General features: G+C 41.4%; 1 protein-coding gene across 1 annotated transcript in view; it reads left to right on the top strand.

The window, feature by feature from the left end:
• The first annotated feature begins 106 nt into the window (after nt 1–106).
• The window catches only part of PPA1 (inorganic pyrophosphatase 1), a 34,954-nt gene continuing 17,247 nt past the window's right edge, over nt 107–17,813 (top strand). Inside the window, exons 1-4 of the mRNA XM_045877991.3 lie at nt 107–298; nt 3,131–3,189; nt 16,346–16,399; nt 17,242–17,361. Coding sequence (XP_045733947.1) covers nt 235–298; nt 3,131–3,189; nt 16,346–16,399; nt 17,242–17,361 — 297 coding nt within the window. The 5' untranslated portion in view covers nt 107–234. The remainder of the gene's footprint in view (nt 299–3,130; nt 3,190–16,345; nt 16,400–17,241; nt 17,362–17,813) is intronic.

Here is a 17,813-nt window from a genome sequence, read left to right as displayed (position 1 = left end):
AGGAAGACGGGCTGGGGCGACAGGACGCGCGGGCCGGGCGGAGTGCGCCTGCGCGCGGAGTGGGCCGGGCGGGGGTGGGGTGGCCTCTTAAAGCCGTTCCCCGCCCCGCTCGCCGCGCCAGTCTCCGCGGTGCGCAGGCGCGGAGGTCTCTCCTTGTCAGTCGGCGCCGCGTGCGGGCTGGTGGCTCTGTGGCGGCGGCGGCGGCGGCGGCGGCGGCGGCTAGTCATCGGCATCATGAACGACTTCAGCAGCGAGGAGCGCGCCGCGCCCTTCACCCTGGAGTACCGAGTCTTCCTCAGTGAGTGTCGGCGGCCCACGGCCCCTCCCCGCCCGCCAGCCCATTCATTCCCGGCCCTCGCCTCGCCTCCTGCCCGGGCGCCTGCGGCCCGCGCTCCGCCCCTCGTCCCGGGCGCGGGCCGGGTTCCTCGGGCTCCCCGGGGCCTGGGCCGGGCCGGCCTCCGGTTTCACACGTCGTGCTCGCAGGCGGGACGGCGGGGCTCGGCGTTCCTCTTTCACACGCGCGGTGGGACCCGACCCCCGGCCGGGCTAGTTCTGCAGGTGTCCTGCTCGGGCGGGCACCGTCTGATGGGGAAAGGAAACCACTGAGTCACCCTAGAAAGGTGTCTGGGGGTAAACTGATCCTGTAAGAGGATTGCTTGATTTGGAGGAACTGGGGCGGGGTGGATGACTCCCTAAGGACCTTAATTCCTGAACTGTAGCTCAGCTTGTGCGCACCAAGCAGGGTCCAATCCAGCCCCGCGTTCTGCAGACGGGGACACTAAGGCCGGGATCAGGAGCCGTCAGTGGAGGACCGAACCCCTCGCCAGGGTACGCTCCCGCCCCTCCCGCCGGGGTGTCCCCGGTAGCACAGATGCTGGGAAGGCGCCTTGTGAAACAGAAAGCTGTTCCCTTCAAGTCAAACAGGTGACGTCAGTCTGGGAAGCACGAGTGAGAAAGTGCCAAGTTTTGCCCCTGGGCAGGGAATCGGCATCTGAGGGGGACCCACCCCAGGTCCGCGCCTGAAGCTGCGCTTAGAGCCCAGCACGCTGCGGGCTGGCTGAGCTCCGCTTTCCCTGGCGCACGACCTTCCGTCTTGCAGGTGGAGGAAAGCTACCTCGGGTTTGTCTTTATCTCTACCCATCTCCGCCCCAAGCCACCAGGAATAGATTATTGGAGACAACGGAGGCGTTCGAAAATGTGTCACCAAAGGTGTTTCTAATTTAACTGTAAAGAACAGTTTTCCTCGGAAGGCAACGGGCAGGTGCCCCGAAGTCTTTGCGTGTGGTGTGTGAAGGGCAGGAAAGAGCAAGATGGAGGGGACGAATGGAAATACGAAGAGAAAGAACAAAGTCCCTAGCAAAAAGTAACGTGCTGTGGGAGGAAGAAGAAAGTGAACTCAAGTTTACACATGTCGCTGAAGGTTACCATGCAAAATCCAGGAAGGATGGGACTCCCCATTTTATTTAATTTCGGAGTTAAATAAGGGTAGTGTGGGAACTTTTGACGAATAATTCACTAACTTATTTTTCCTGGATTTAGTGTTGGCTCCAGAATTTATCTGTAGGAGGGATTTAGAGAGGTGACCCTAGAGTTTGAAGGTGGAGGGATGATTGGGGAATTGTCTTCAAGCAGTATTCAAACAGCAGTTTTTACTTAGGTTTTGTAATGGTAGTATTTGATGGCCATTATGGAAGTCCATAACCACTCCTTGACTTTGGCACTGGCTAAAGTAACTTTTTATCAGATAGAACTCTCTGGGACTTAGGAAATAATAATTAGAAACAACTATGCAATAACACAATTTTAAGGGTTTTTTTAAATCATAGATTTCTTAGCACCCTTCCTTAGTAGAGGATTTTTTACCTCTGTAATGTTATATTTGTCAGTCTCTTTATTTTATTTTTTTTAAAGATTTATTTATTTATTTGAAAGAGCGAGTACATGAGTGGGGGAGGGTCAGAGGGAGAAGCAGGCTCCTCGCTGAGCAGGGAGCCCGATGTGGGACTCGATCCCGGGACTCCGGGATCATGACCTGAGCCGAAGGCAGTCGCTTAACCAACCGAGCCACCCAGGCGCCCTGTCAGTCTCTTTAAAACTGATAGTGGAGGGGCACCTGGGTGGCTCGGTTGGTTAAGCGTCTACCTTCTGCTCGGGTTGTGATCCTGGGGGTCCTGGGATCAAGCCACGTGGGGAGCTCTGCGGGGAGCCTGCTTCTTCCTCTCTGTCTTCCTGCTGCTCCCCCTGCTTGTGCTCGCTCCCGCTCTCTCTCTCTCTCTCTAATAGATAGATAAAATCTTAAAAAAAAAAAAACCTGATAGTGGATAGGATTGCAAAGTCACAGCTGACTTTGAAGGGATCATAGTGGGACAGGGGATGGTCACTGCTCAGTTTTTGCTATTCCACCTTGGTTTTTAAATGTGAAGGGATATTGTATGGACTGACCCTTAGGTTTCTTAAAGAATAGTAAGGAAGTTTTGAAATTCCTTTTTGGATATGGTGGTTAGGTCTCTAGAATATAGAAATTACCTGTGAAAGTGTTGTTGCAACTAGATTATCCTTAAGAAATATAATAATCTAAGATGGCTCTGTCTTCCTGGAACATTACTTAAGACAACAGGGTTTTATAATTCAGCAAGTTCGTCCCCTCCCCTTCTCCCCAGCACAACTATTTCATTAGTTCCGTAAACCATTAACTGATGTAAGATCAGTCAAAAACAATTTGATCCCCTTTTATTTACCAGGCACTGCTAGACTCTGGGGATACAAAATGATAGAAGGCAGCCCCTGTCCTCATTGTAGAGGTATCTGTTAGACACCTAAGGAAAGCATAGGATGAAAACTTAACCCAATCTTGGAGGGGTCAGGAAGGTAAAGTATACAACCAGTTTTTCTGGTGTGGGAATAAAAAGTGTCTGTGTCACTATTCTGGTGAACAGTGTTGATAATGGGGGGAAGCTCGGCAAATGAGGGAGCAGGGGGGCGGATATGGGAAATCTCTACCTTTTTTTTCAATTGTATTGTAAACCTAAAATTACTCTAAAAAATTAAATATTTTTAAAAATGTATACTTAATGCATCTGAAATAGTTAACAAAAAAATTAGTAATAACTTTTTCTAATTCATTTTGCAGAAAATGAAAAAGGACAATATATATCTCCATTTCATGATGTTCCAATTTATGCAGATAAGGTAAGATGTCCTCATTTAAATGTAGTTTCTCTACTCAGATCAGCTAGTTCCACATGAATTTTCGTATATATCTTAATAAATGCTTAAAATGCATTATTGTGCTGTGAGTTAAAGGTACATTGACTAAATAAGAGTCAGTCTTAAATCCAGATTATTTGGCTAAAGAAGCAACTATAAATTGGGGAAGGAGTAGAGGAACAGACACAAATGTTTTAAAGCTGCCTTGGTTTAGGGGCGCCTGGGTGGCTCAGTTGGTTAGGCAGCTGGCTCTTGGTTTCTGCTCAGGTCATGATCTCAGGATTCTGGGATTGAGCCCCTCCTCATGCTCTGCACTCAGCGGGGACCCTGCTTCCGGATTCTCTCTCTCTCTCTCTAAGTAAATGAATCTTTAAAAAATTAATAATAAAGTTGCCTTGGTTTAAAGAAAGAAATCACATTGATCTTTTTGTATGTGTATTTGGAACTAAAATCTTAGTACTTCATAAGTGGTTTTAAAATTAACCAGGTGGGGGCGCCTGGGTGGCTCAGTCGTTAAGTGCCTGCCTTCGGCTCAGGTCATGATCCCAGGGTCCTGGGATCCAGCCCCGCATTGGGCTCCCTGCTCAGCGGGAAGCCTGCTTCTCCCTCTCCCACTAACCCTGCTTGTGTTCCCTGTCTCACTGTGTCTCTCTCTGTCAAATAAGTAAATAAAATCTTAAATAAATAAATAAATAAATAAATAACATTAACCAGATAGCCAGCACAAAATTTGGGTTATGGGATATTTATTAAACAGCAAGAATAAACTAGAGTATTCAGTGACTACAGGAAAATTCAGTACTTTTAATGGATTGGTAGAGTTAAGACGCATAGTGTTAATAAAGGTTAAGTCTACAGACTTTTTTTTTTTTTTTTTTTTGAGAGAGAGTGGGTGCACAAGCGGGAGAGGGCGGGAAGAGACAGGGAGTGAGAGAGAGAATCTTAAGTAGACTCCACGCCTAGTGTGGAGCCCAATGTGGGGCTCCATCTCACGACCCTGAGATCATGACCTGAGCCAAAATCAAGAGTTGGATGCTTAACCAACTGAGCCACCCAGGCACCCCAAGTCTACAGACTTTTAAAAAGAGAGGTCTTTTTATGCACACCAGTAAGCTGAAGAAACCTCACAAATTGATAGGTTTATCACAAATTGGTAGGAATCTTACACTGCTAGGGAAAAATGTCTACAGCTATATATTCCAAAGTCCTTGTGATCCTTTGGAAGTAGAATTGCTAGTGACTCTGTTTTTATTTTCATTTTTGCCTTTTTATATTTTCTAATCTTTTTACAAAGAGCATGCATTATTTGTACAAATTTAACTAGTTATTATTTTTTTAATTCATAGCTTGTTTTAGCCGCCTTCCCAATAGGAGAAGTTTGTACTGTATTTAGGAACCAACACAAGGACAAATGTCTGCTTCTTTTTTATACCTTTAAAAATTCTTTTTGGGGCATCCAGCTGGCTCAGTCTGTGGAGCATGTGACTCTTGATCTCAGGTTGTGAGTTCGAGCCCCACATTAGGTATAGAGATTTTTTTTTTAATCACCTCATGATGATGGAGTTTAAAGTAAACTGTGCAGACCCAGGGGTCCCTGCCGAACACAGCCCCACACCGCACAGGGTGGGCCACTGACTGCCCAGCCCTCACTCTAGTGGAAGCCCTCTGCTGCTGCTCAGCCCAGGGATCCTGGACGTCCCACACTTAGCAGAAGAACAAACTGCAACCCGGACCCCAGCCAGAGAGCCTGGGATCCCAGAAGACACACACCGCCAGTAGAGGAGGGAGTGGAGAATTGGCAGCAACATCCAGAGCCTGAGTGGGGAGTTGGAGGGGCGGGCTCTTGTGTTTTTTTTGTTGTGGTGGTGTTATTTTATTAAATTTGTCCTTTTCTTTTCGTATTTATTTTGATGGACACCATCCTGGCCTATGCGCCTGTCAGGTGTGTCTCGTGGGGAGGTGCCCCGGCCCCTCCAAGACTTCAAGGTTTCCGTTTGGGTCTAGTTTAGACCAGACTCACGTGTTGCTTCTGAGGAGCCTGTCTGAGGTGGGCTCCACCTGGAGCCTCTGGCCAGTTATATGCCACAATTACAGGAGGGACCTCTAATTGGCATGTGTTCTCCTGTGGGATTCTCAAAGTTGTGTTTATTCAGAAACTAATTTGTTACATCTGATTTCCTGGCAGTTGATATGAACTGCAGGATCCTTCGCTCCTCTTGAATTGGCATCATTTGATTGGACTGATTATCTGTTTGGTGTATAATTAATATATATCTATATATATCTCAAAGTCTTTACAGTAACCTCTCACACCATTTTGAGTAGTTAAGGGGTATAAAATGATGACTGAAAGTTTATTGATGGTAACTTGACATACAGATGTGCTAAGGAAGAAAAATGTTTTCTTGACATAGAGCTGGTTTTTTGTGTTTCTAAGTGTCTTGGTCCGTTTGGGCTGCTCTAACAAAATACTGAAGACTGGATAGCTTATCAACAGCAGAAAGTTATTGCTCACAGTCCTGGAGCCAGGAGGCCTGACATCAGGGTGTGAACATGGTTGGGTGAGGGACCTCTTCTGGTCGTGGGCTTCTAGCTATGTACTTATGTGGCAGAAGGGGCTAGGGATCTCTCTGGAGCCTCTTTTATAAGGCACTAACCCCATTCATGAGCGTTCCAACCTCATGTCTTAAACACTTCCCAAAGGTCGCACCTACTGTACAATCACCATTGAGGGTTAGGAATTCAACAAATAAATTTTGGGGGGAACAAACATTCAAACCATAGCTGTAAGTAACTGGACAATATTCTAGCCAACAGTCAGATGCTTCTAGCAGTTGTGGTGCCGAGTTTTCCAAACTAGGAAACGGAGACTACATTTTGGTGCTGTGTAAAACATCTTTACTCAGATTATTCTGCGACTCCTTGAAGTCTCGTATGGGACTGGTTGTGGTGATAATCTGGGATTACTCAAATGAAGACTCAGCCTTTGTACCACTCTGGGCTGGCTCCAAAGCACAAGCTGTTGTAACAACTGTGGATTTCACCAGTGGTCCAGACCTCAGTGAACCTCAGCTCTTGAGATTCCTGTCTGAGAAGCAGGAAAGAGTTCTTTTGTTTTGTTTTTAAGGGAGTTTATACAAAACACAAAAAAGGGTGTGGTACACAGGAATTATTTTGGATTATAGCCTAAATAAAAGATCTGATTAATTCCATTTTTTTTTTAATTCCAGTGTGATTAAGTTTCTGTAAATACATTTTTATGTGTGTGGCTGTTGACTTTATCTCTACTATGGTCAGTCATTTGAGGGGTGATGATGAGGACTCTGTCAGCTCTGCTAAGGAAAAATGCCCAAAGGCTTAGATTCTGCTCCATGTCAGAACTTCTCAATGTGGACAGTTTTCGATTTAGTATATATGCCACTAGGTAATCAGCTAGTTCTGGGAATCCTTGTGACTCAAACACTCTGCTTGGATTATTTCCAAATCCATTGAGTGGAAGAAGGCAAAGGCAAGGACTCGATGGATTTTGTCATTTGCTCTTGGTCTGTTTTGGGTCACATGTAAAAATACCTGTAGCTCAGAGTATCTTCTGTCATAAAACTTCTGAGGTAAAGAAGTTTTTAAAATCCAGAGCATAGCATAAGCAGTATGAAACACTGAGTAGATTAAGTTTATCTAAATCTTAAAATGCTCAGTCATGACTTGATATTTACACTTAGGAGTTTGGTATTTTTCTGTTCTGTATCTTAAACTTCGATGTTAAATACTTGTTCTAACAATGTAGGCTTCTGTTTGTTTTCCAGGTGACTGTTGGGAGGATATATAAATATGGAACTATGTTTCTTTTTTCCTCTTCTAAAAAAAAAAAGTCAAGCATATAATCAAATAGGTTGATGCTTCAGAAATTTAACAGAATATTTTTTGCAGTCATCTATCATTCTCTTTTTTCTTTTTTCTTTTTAAAAAAATTTTTATGTATTTATTTGAAAGAGAGAGTGCAAGAGAGCACAAACAGGGGGTATGGCAGAGGGAGAGGAAGAAGCAGCCTCCCCGCGGAGCAGGGAGCCCGATGAGGGACTCTATCCCAGGACCCCGGGATCATGACCTGAGCCAAAGGCAGACACTTAACTGACCGAGCCACCCAGGCGCCCTCTTTTTTTTCTTTTTCAAAGATTTTATTTTTGGGGGCCTGGGTGGCTTGGTCATTAAGCATCTGCCTTTGGTTCAGGTCATAATCCCAGGGTCCAGGGATCGAGCCCCGCATTGGGCTCCCTGCTCCGCGGGGAGCCTGCTTCTCCCTCTCCCACTCCCCCTGCTTATGCTCCCTCTCTCGCTGTCTCTCTGTCAAATAAATAAATAAAATCTTAAAAAAAAAAAAAGATTTTATTTTTAAGCAATCTCTACACCCAACATGGGGCTTGAACTCACAACCCCGAGATCAAGAGTCGCATGCTCTACCCATTGAGCCTGCCAGGCGCCCCTGCAGTTATATATCATTCTTAACTTTTTAGAGATACTATCTTATGGTACCTGAAATCTTTAGAGGGGATATACTCAAGTGGATGCTTTTTCGATTACTCACTTCCTTAACAGGGTTTGTTTTGTTTTGAATTTTCTGTTTCTTTTTATAGACAGTTCCTTAAATGGAAAATTTTAAAATGTCCCTGAATTAATAATTTAAACACTTCCCCAACTTTGTATGTATATGGAATGTGTTTTCTGGATTTTTGTTTTGTTTCTCTTTTGGTTTCATGTTTTCTAAACCAAAGTTAGAACTGGGAACAGATGAAAACTGATGATAATTCACTTAATTGGCATGTCATAACTGAGAGTAAACTCCTATTTCTCCCCGCCTCAAATGAGCTTGCAGGTGACTAAATTTTGAAAACAGATATTCTAACCATAATCTCTGTGGTGTGTCAACTTTGTCAAAAAGATAAAGTTGGGATGGACGATTAAATATGCATATAACATACAGCCACAATGCCTGGCTTTATAGGAAAGTCTCAGTAAACAGTGACCAAACAAATAGGATGATGATATTGAGCACAATCACTGGTTATTTCTTTAGCCTTTCAGAGCTCTATTTTATAGAGTAAAAATCATTGAATCGGGAGTAAGTAATCTTTATTTTAGTCCTGGTTTTACCACTAACTGGCCTTACGATATTGAGCAGGTTGCTTCACCCCTGAGCAGTGTTAATCTTGGTGGGTGTTTTTAGATTACATTCTGCACTGATGTCCCATGATTCTGTGTGTATAGCTTATTGATGAAACCTCATTTAAGATTATTGTAGAGGCGCCTGGGTGGCTCAGTTGGTTAAGTGTCGGCCTTCGGCTCACGTCCTGATCCCAGAGTCCCGGGATTGAGCCCTGAATTGGGTTCCCTGCTCAGCAAAGAGCCTGCTTCTCCCTCTGCCCCTCACTCCACTTGCTGTCTCTCTCGCTCTCTCACTCCCAAATAAATAAATAAAATCTTAAAAAAAAAGGATCATTGTAAAAAAAAAAATAAAGGTAAAAAAATATTTTTATTTACTGTGGCTCAGTCAGTTGACCATCCTACTCTTGATTTCGGCTCCGATCATGATCTCAGGGTCCGGGGATCGAGCCCCGCCCTGGGCTCCACGCTCAGGGGGGTGTCTCCTTGTCTCCCTTTCCCTCCCTCACAAGCACACAGCATGCTCTCTCTCTTTCTCTCTCTCAGATAAATAAATAAATAAATCTTTAAAAATATATATTGTTACTATTGGTTGAATGCTTCCTATACCTTAGGTACTATGCTAAAGCCCTTTTGTGGATTATATCATCTAGCCATCATGTCATTCTCTGAGCTGGGTTCTTTTATTAGCCCCATTGTCCAGGATCAGCAACTAGAATTCGTAAGTGGTGGTGGCAGGCTTGAAACCCAGGCATTCTGGCTCAGAACCTGTGTTTTTTTTTTTTTTTTTTTTTTTTTTTAATTATTTGAGAGAGAGAGAGCATGCGGTGGGGTGAGGAGGGCAGAGGGTGAGAGAAAGCAGGTTCCCTGCTGAGCAGGGAGCCCTGGATCCTGACCTGAGCCCAAGGCAGACGGTTTAACCGACTGAGCCACCCAGGCTCCCCTCAGAAACCTGTGGTCTTAACCACTGTGCTATACTTCCTTGAGTGATTCTGTATGTGGGGTGGATTTTACTTTGTGCCTTTTATATTTTCCAAATTTTCTACAGTAAATATCTCTTTGATAATGCAGAAGAAAAGGCTTTACTTATTTATTTAAGCTTAGAATTCAAAGGAAATGCATAAGAACTTTCTTCCTTTGGAAAGGCTCTACAGTCTTCTAGTCCAGGGATTCTTGGTGACCTCCGGGCCCTGAAATGGCCACGGATGGGTTTCTGAGGTTCTGTGAACTCTATGACACTTAAGATTTGGTGTAAATGTGCATTTTTCTTGGGAAAAGTTCTGTGGTCAAAATTGTTAGTCATTGAAAATCATAGAAAAGTTTGACAGCTGGAAATGCAGTCTTTTGCTTGATTTTATAAAGAGAAGAAAGTAAACAGAATATGGTTATAATATGTTCTTAAAATTTAGTTCTCTTAAAGTTTATCTGAGTGGGGTGGATAGGAGCTTATTCTTAGTTACGACACGTCAATTAAGTTTCTTTTTTTTTTTTTAAGATTTTATTTATTTGACAGAGCACAAGCAGGGGGACCGGCATCCAGAGAGAGAAGGAGATGTAGGCTCCCCACTGTTAAACAAGGAGCCTGAGCCCAATGCGGGGCTCGATCCCAGGACCCTGGGATCATGACCTGAGGTGAAGGCAGATACTTAACTGAGCCACCCAGGTGCTCCTCAAAAAGACTTTTATCATTTGTCAGTGAAAAAATTAGGAATCCATTTACTTTTTCTTTTAAAAAATTTTTAAATTTTTTTTCAGCTTTATTGAGGTAGGATTGACAAATAATCACGTATTTATGGTATACAATGTGATGTTTTGATGTATGTGTACATTGTGAAATGCTTACCCCCAAGCAAGCAAATTGACCTCTTCATCACTTCACATATTTACTTTTTGTGTGTGTGGCAAGAATGCTTAAGATCTACTCTTTTAGCAAATTTCATTAAACCGTGCTGTACATTAAGATCTCCAGAACTTAATCATCTCATAATGGAATGTTTGCACCCTTTGATCAGCATTTCCCCTTTTCCTCTAGCCCCTGGCAAACCACCATTCTACTCCGTTTTTATGAGTTTGACTTTTTTAGATTCCACTTATAAGTGAGATCAAACAGTATTTGTCTTTCTCTGATTTATTTCAGTTAGCATAATGTTCTCCATGTTCATCCATGTAATCACATGTGGCAGGATTTCCTTCTTTTTTAAGGCTGAATAATATTCGTGTGTGTGTGTGTACACATATATTTATGTATATATGCCATATCCGTTGATGGACACTTAATTTGTTTCTGTGTCTTGGCTATTGTGAATAATGCTACAGTGAACATGGGAGTGCTCTTTAAGACTGTGATTAATTTCTTTTGGATATATACCCAGAAATGGGATTGCTGGATCATATGGTAGTTCTGTTTTTTGGGTTTTGAGGAACTGCCATACAGTTTTCCATAATGGCTGCATTAATTTCTATTCCCACCGACAGTGCACAAGGAGGAATCCATTTACGTTTAATAGCTTAGAGTATATATCTTGTAATAAAAAAACTGACTTAGAAGCCAAAACCTAAAACTAAGGGTTAAGAGCCATTGTCACTTGGTAGCACTTAATAAGGTATTATATCCTTAGAAATGATGAAATCTGGTACACCTTTTTTTTTTTTTTTAAGATTTTATTTATTTATTTGACAGAGAGAGACAGTGAGAGAGGGAACACAAGCAAGAGGAGTGGGAGAGGGAGAAACAAGCTCCCCGCTGAGCAGGGAGCCCGACATGGGGCTCGATCAGCTCGATCCCAGGACGCTGGGATCATGACCTGAGCCGAAGGCAGACGCTTAATAACAGCCACCCGGGCGCCCCTGGTACCCATTTTCAAAAGCACCTTTATGGAGCTGGAACATTTCCTTATTCATTATGTGAGCTCTTCTGATAGGGATTTTATACTCCAAAACTATTCTAGAGATTAAAAAAAAAAAAAAAGGCGAGCAGCCCTTGTTTTTTATTAGCCTCTTGCTTGATGCCTAATCTCTAGATATATGTAGAAAAAAATCCTTTCTACCACCACTGTTTTTCTGCAAATTTTATTGCAAAAGAGAAAAATAAAAGGAAGGATGGTGGAATCAGAGTGATTTTATATTTCTTCCTATGTCTGGCTTTTGCTTGACTCCTGACGGTATCCAGAGAAACACATGATGGGTCAACTTGGAAATGCTAATTTAAGCTACTTACATAATTTTGCAATATAGCATGTCATGTTCAGTAGGCTTCAGATCCAGTGTTGGAAACAGGTAAGTCATGGGGTGTTCAAAGGTCTCCCAGTAAAGACACATTTAACTTTACTACTAAGATTCATCGATGGGATATAATTAAATTAAGAGCATGTTCCCTATATACACATACTTAACTGCCTTAGTAATAATAGCCTACCAAATAGCTATAACCTGTTCATTAGTAAACAGCTCATTAGACTACTAATTTGACCCACAAGAAAACTGACCAGTTTGGAGATAAAACCTGTGATCACCATACTACTGTAATATTTCTGTTTAATCAGTGAAATTAAAAGACTAATCATGATATAGGTTACATTTCTTCTATTCCTAAAATACTTTTATTTAAAATCTTTTTGATTTTAGGGATGCCTGGGTGGCTCATTCGGTTAAGTGTCTGCCTTAAGATTAGGTCATGATCTCAGGGTCCTGGGATCGAGCCCCACCCACATCAGGCTCCCTGCTCAGCAGGGCGTCTGCTTCTCCTCCCTCTGCCCCTCTGGCTTGTGCGCTCGCTCTCTCTCTCAAATAAATAAATAAAATCTTTTTTAAAAAAATAAAGTCTTTTTGATTTAACGGAGTGATCTAATTAACTTTAGCCTTAAGTTTTCTAATCTCCTTAGGGTCTGGACACCTTTAACATTGACATTCTTATTGATGAAATTATTATAAACCTGGGAAGTAAGACTGACTGTTATGTCTCTGACTTTGGGAAGTCAGAGCTAAAGCTATGGTTCACCTTTCCTCTGCCTCCTACAGACTTGTCAAAATCATACTAGGGATACTAACCTCTTCTTCCTTCCTTCCTCTGAAACTATAAATAAGGAGCTGAGAGCTTGATGCCAGAGCAGGGATTTAGAATCAGAGCATAGTAGAAGTGGGGAACAGAGTTCTGAGAAGCCCTAACAATGGGGATAATAAAACCACAGATCCAGGATTGAGCTAAGTCATAATTGAAACCAGTTGGGATTAGAGAAAAAAGGCATGGGTGGTACTAAATATCCTAAAATCTTGACTCAGTATTTTATTTTATTTTTTTAAAAGATTTTATTCATTTATTTGATGGAGAGAGAGAGAGCGAGAGCAGGAACACAAGCAGGGGGAGTGGGAGAGGGAGAAGCAGGCTTCCCGCTGAGCAGGGAGCCGGACACGGGGCTCAGTCCCAGGACCCTGAGATCATGACCTGAGCCGAAGGCAGACGCTTAACAACTGAGCCACCTGGGTGCCCCTTGTCTCAGTATTTTAAGTGCATAAACATTGGAAATGTAAGAATGCATAATTTTTTCCAATTGTTAATTGTAAAATCCCCATAAACATAAGATTGACCATCTTAAGCGTTGCTGAGTGTACAGTTCAGTGGTGTTGAGTACATTCACATTGTTGTGCAAACATCGCCACCCTTCATCTCCATCACTCTCTTCTTGGGCTGGCAAAACTGAAACTCCATGCCCATTAAACACTAACTCCCCATCCTCCCCGCTTCCCCAGCCACCTGGCAGCTACCTTCTACTTTTTTTTTTTTTCCCACCTTTCTACTTTCTGTCTCTATGAATTTGACTCCTTTAGATACCTCATGTAAATGGAATCATATTTGTCCTTTTGTGACTGGCTTATTTCACTTATCATGTCTTCAAGATTAGCGGTGAACAGAATAAAAGCTCTTTTAACTCCCTAAAAGTTGGATCTCCAGATCAGGTTGTTTCTGTGTGGAGACCTCAGGCTGGGGACAGCTGGGGGGGTCCACAAACCTGGGTGAGGGATCTTGTCTGTAAAATGAATGTTTAGCACATTTTCAAGTGTTCATCCAGGTTATAGCACTTGTCAGAATTTTCTTCCCTTTTTTGGGTTGCTTCTACATTTTAGATATTGTGAATAATGCTGATATAACATGGGTATACAGTAATTCTATTTCTAATTTTTGGGGGAACTGCTGTTTTCTATAGTGGCCATACCATTTTATATTTCTACCAACAGTGCACAGGAGTTCCAATTAGAATGCATAATTTGACAGTAAAAGTATTTCCAGCAATGGAGTAATTGGTTGGATTTCTTATATTGCCCTGAAAATCCTAAGGGTCACTGGTCACGTGAACAACTCCCTGAATTGTGGCCATGGTATCTAGGAGAAATCAACTATTCTTTAGTGGTATTTCCTGCTAAAGAATGAAGCTCCCGTTTTATATCAAAATACTTAACACCTCTGTTGGAAAGAATGACTAAAAGCTATAAGCTCATTGCTTTAAAAAAAAGTAATTACTATGGCATCTCCAAACACTTGAAAATGTGCTAAACATTCATTTTACAGACAAGATCCCTCACCCAGGTTTTTGGACCCCCCCCCCCCCCCCGCAAGTTGTCCCCAGCCTGAGGCCTCCACACAGAAACAACCCGATTGGGAGATCCAACTTTTAGGGAGTTAAAAAGAGCTTTTATTCTGTTCACTGCTAGTCTTCAGTGCCTGGAAAAGTAACAGAACAGTGGCACTCAAGGATTCATTATTTGTTGAAAGAAAATGAATAAATTGGCTCTGAGGCTCTTTACAGGATACTCCTTGCTGTTTTTTGGCCTAGCTAATTTCTAAAAAGCACCAAACCTTCAGGCATTTGGAATTCTTCTGTTTGCAGTAGAGTTATCTTACCATTTTCAGAAAGATGTTTTCTTTCCCGTAATGTTGATTCATTCTTTCTTTCTTTGCTAGCTAGCTTCCCATTATAGTTAGGTAGGTTTGTAGTATTAGGTAATGTGGTTTTTAAGGATCTGTACATACTTATTTAATTCAATTAAAATGTTCAGTATAGTTACCAAATTTCGAATTCCTATATTTTAGCTCTATTTGCTACTTTTTTTCTTGAGGTAATTTATTCATTTGGTAATGTTTTCTTAAAAAAAAAAAAATAAACCAGTCTCCTTGGTTTTTGCTTCTTAGTTACTCTTTCATGTGGTAACAGCACCATCTTGTGAACCTTTAGGATATTGCTGCTGAAAACTTAACGTCCGGCCTCGTTCACAAACACAAAGATCTTCCAATACCTGAGGAGTGGTACAAGATAGACGTAGTTCTTGAAAACATAGAGTGGGTAGAATGAAATTTAATCAAGGATTGGGTCTACCCATGAACAATGTGTTACTTTTTCTAAACCACACAGTTATTACTTTACAGGGATAGAGCACTTACTCAGTCCTGGACTTAAATATCTCCTTTTTTTGTTGGTTTTATGTTATATCAAGTAGGTGTTAAGAGTCTTGGAGCAGAAGCTTGTGCAACGATTTAGCCTCCCCCAGTTTGACCATGAACTTAAATAAGTGACAGAAGTTTTAGACTGTGAACTCTGTACCTTTTCTGTTTGGTTAAAAGGAACAGCAGGGTAATTATTGGCTTGAAACCTTTAACTTACTCCCTTGCAACTTATCAGTCCCTGTTTTCATTTTTTTTTTTTAAGATTTTATTTATTTATTTTATTTGACAGAGAAAGCAAGCACAAGCAGGGGGAGAGGCAGGCAGAGGGACAGGGAGAAGCAGGCTCCCTGGGGCTCGCTCAGGAGCCTGACCTGGGGCTTGATCCAGGACCCCGGGATCATGACTTGAGCTGAAGGCAGACGCTTAATGACTGAGCCACCCAGGCGCCCCTCAGTCCCTGTTTTTGATGCAAAGTAGCAGACAAGTAGTCCCAAGAAGTGTGTAACTAAGTGATTTTCATTTGAAGTCCACTTTTTAAAATATACATTTTATAAAAGAATAATTGCTGATTTGGTTTCATGTATGCCTTTTGCGGAGGCTATAAACTGAAAAACTGCATTTAAAGTTTTATTCCTTGGTGAAAATAATTTTCTGACCATTTAGAGCTCAGTTTAAGGCTGTAAAATAATTACAGTAGAACTGCCATGGGTTAAAATATTTTTGGAACTTATGTGCTCTTCAATGTCAAACTTCTTGTCTTTTTGAGGAGTACTTGATTTTTTAAAAACAGCCAAGTTGGGAGAATAATGTGGGTAATCAAGCTGATTGATTTTGTATGAGACTAAAACTAAAGTATGAAAAAGTAATTAAATGGACTTGGGGTTTGTCTTACAAACTGCCTCTGAAGTCAGAGTTCCAAAAACATCTTGAGCAATTGCAGCTTTCCCAAGGAAGTGAATAGCCTTTAAGAGATGATTGCTTTGAAGATGGCCTTCCTCAGAGATACAAGTTCTGTTATGTTTAAAAACTGTTTCCTTTCTTTATATGAACATTCTTACCCACCCCCCAACATTTTATTATGAAAAATTGATTACGGGGGCGCCTGGGTGGCTCAGTTGGTTAAGCAACTGCCTTCGGCTCAGGTCATGATCCCGGAGTCCCGGGATCGAGTCCCGCATCAGGCTCCCTGCTCAGCGGGGAGTCTGCTTCTCCCTCTGACCTTCCTCCCTCTCATGCTCTCTGTCTCTCTTTCTCTCTCTCGCAAATAAATAAAATCTTAAAAAAAAAAAAATTACGTTTGCTGAAACATACAAAAAGTTGAAAGAATTACACCACCACCTTGATTCTGCAGTTATTTTGCGTATTTGCTTTATCTCTTCATTTATTAGTTGGTCTGATTTTTTTGACGAATTTTGTTGAAAGCTCACTGACTTCAAAGGTCCTTTCCAATGAACAGTTTAACTTTGGAAGAACTAGGGCATGCTCACTGAAGGAGGAGAACCTGACCATCCTGTGCCCATCTCCATTCTTTGTTTTTTTTTTCAGGATGTGTTCCACATGGTAGTTGAAGTACCACGCTGGTCTAATGCAAAAATGGAGGTACGTTTCCCCTTATGTTGATAATTAGATTTAGGATATTAATTTTGACCTAGCCACACTGATTTGCTTAAGGGTTCAACAGCTGAAGTCGAAGGTTTTCTTGCTAGTCCAGTCTGTTTTCCAGTTGGATCTCCTGTTGCCTGCCAATCTCCCACTTGGGCTCCAACTCAAACATTTACTGTTTGCAAATATGCTATGGACTTTCCTTCCCCATACCTTTGCTTCTGGCATTCTGGAAGCCTAGAATTTAACCTTTTTCTCCTGTCTTGTTCCGCTTAAGTCCATCACTGACTCCTCTACAGAGTCAACGGGCTTTCTTTAGCCACCTGTGATTTTATTGAAATTTCTGTTGCATTTTGTTAATTTCTTTGTGATGATACCTAATAGGTTTGGCTTTTTGTTGTAGATATTTGTTATGTATTTTATCACTTAATTTAGCTTTTTGACAGTAACCACATTTTGTATATATTATATACTCAAATATTTGAATAATTTTAAGTGTTTTAAAGGAAAGTTTAAGCTGGATAATATTTATTTTGCCCTTTAATAAAAACCTTAAAACATTTATCAATGTTAGGATTTATTCCAGGTAATTTTAGTTTTTGCTTTCTGGAATAAGTAAATGTTTTTTTGTTTGGTTGTTTTCCTTCTATATACCTCAAATAAGTTTTCCACTTAAAGGCTGATTATGTAAAAACTTTTAATCAAATCATAAAAATGTTAGAGTTTAAGTCATTAAAGTGGAATTAGGGGATGTGCATTCCATAATTCATTTCCTCAAATTCTTATTTGAATAGTATTTTATATCCAAATATACAATGATTTGGAATTTTTTATTTCAGATAGCTACAAAGGACCCTTTAAACCCAATTAAACAAGATGTGAAAAAAGGAAAACTCCGTTACGTTGCAAATTTGTTCCCTTATAAAGGATATATCTGGAACTATGGTGCCATCCCCCAGGTATGTCTCTGTGTGATTGCTCAAAATGTACTTTTTATCTTATAAAAAATTAACCTACTGCTATTAGTGAAAAATATTTAAACGCAGAAAGTTTTTGTATAGTAGATTTTAAAAACATAAAAGTAATTAATTTAATACTGCCTTGAACAACTTATTTTCAAGATAAACTAAAAGATAAATGTTTACAATGTTTAAATTCACATTTGAAAGTTTGTTCTTTTCTGAAATCTTTATTTTTCTATATGGTCTGGTTATAAACCACGCACATGGTTCCTTTGCATAATGAGGGGCAAACCTATTATGGAGAGCCTGTATAGCCTCGTGGTTGAAAGCACTGATGTTTGGCACCACATGCCAATTCTGCCATTTGCTAGCTCACCTAACTTGCCTTTCTTCCTTGCCGACGCCTTCTTCCTTCCCGACACCTATCTCCCCAAGATATTACTAGCACT

Source organism: Mirounga angustirostris, unplaced genomic scaffold, assembly GCF_029215605.1.
Source record: "Mirounga angustirostris isolate CCGP_5_RB_7025 unplaced genomic scaffold, mMirAng1.0.hap1 SCAF_6, whole genome shotgun sequence".
NCBI lineage: Eukaryota > Metazoa > Chordata > Mammalia > Carnivora > Phocidae > Mirounga > Mirounga angustirostris.
The sequence above is the reverse complement of the archived record's forward strand: the minus strand, read 5'-3'. Positions and strand labels throughout refer to the sequence as shown.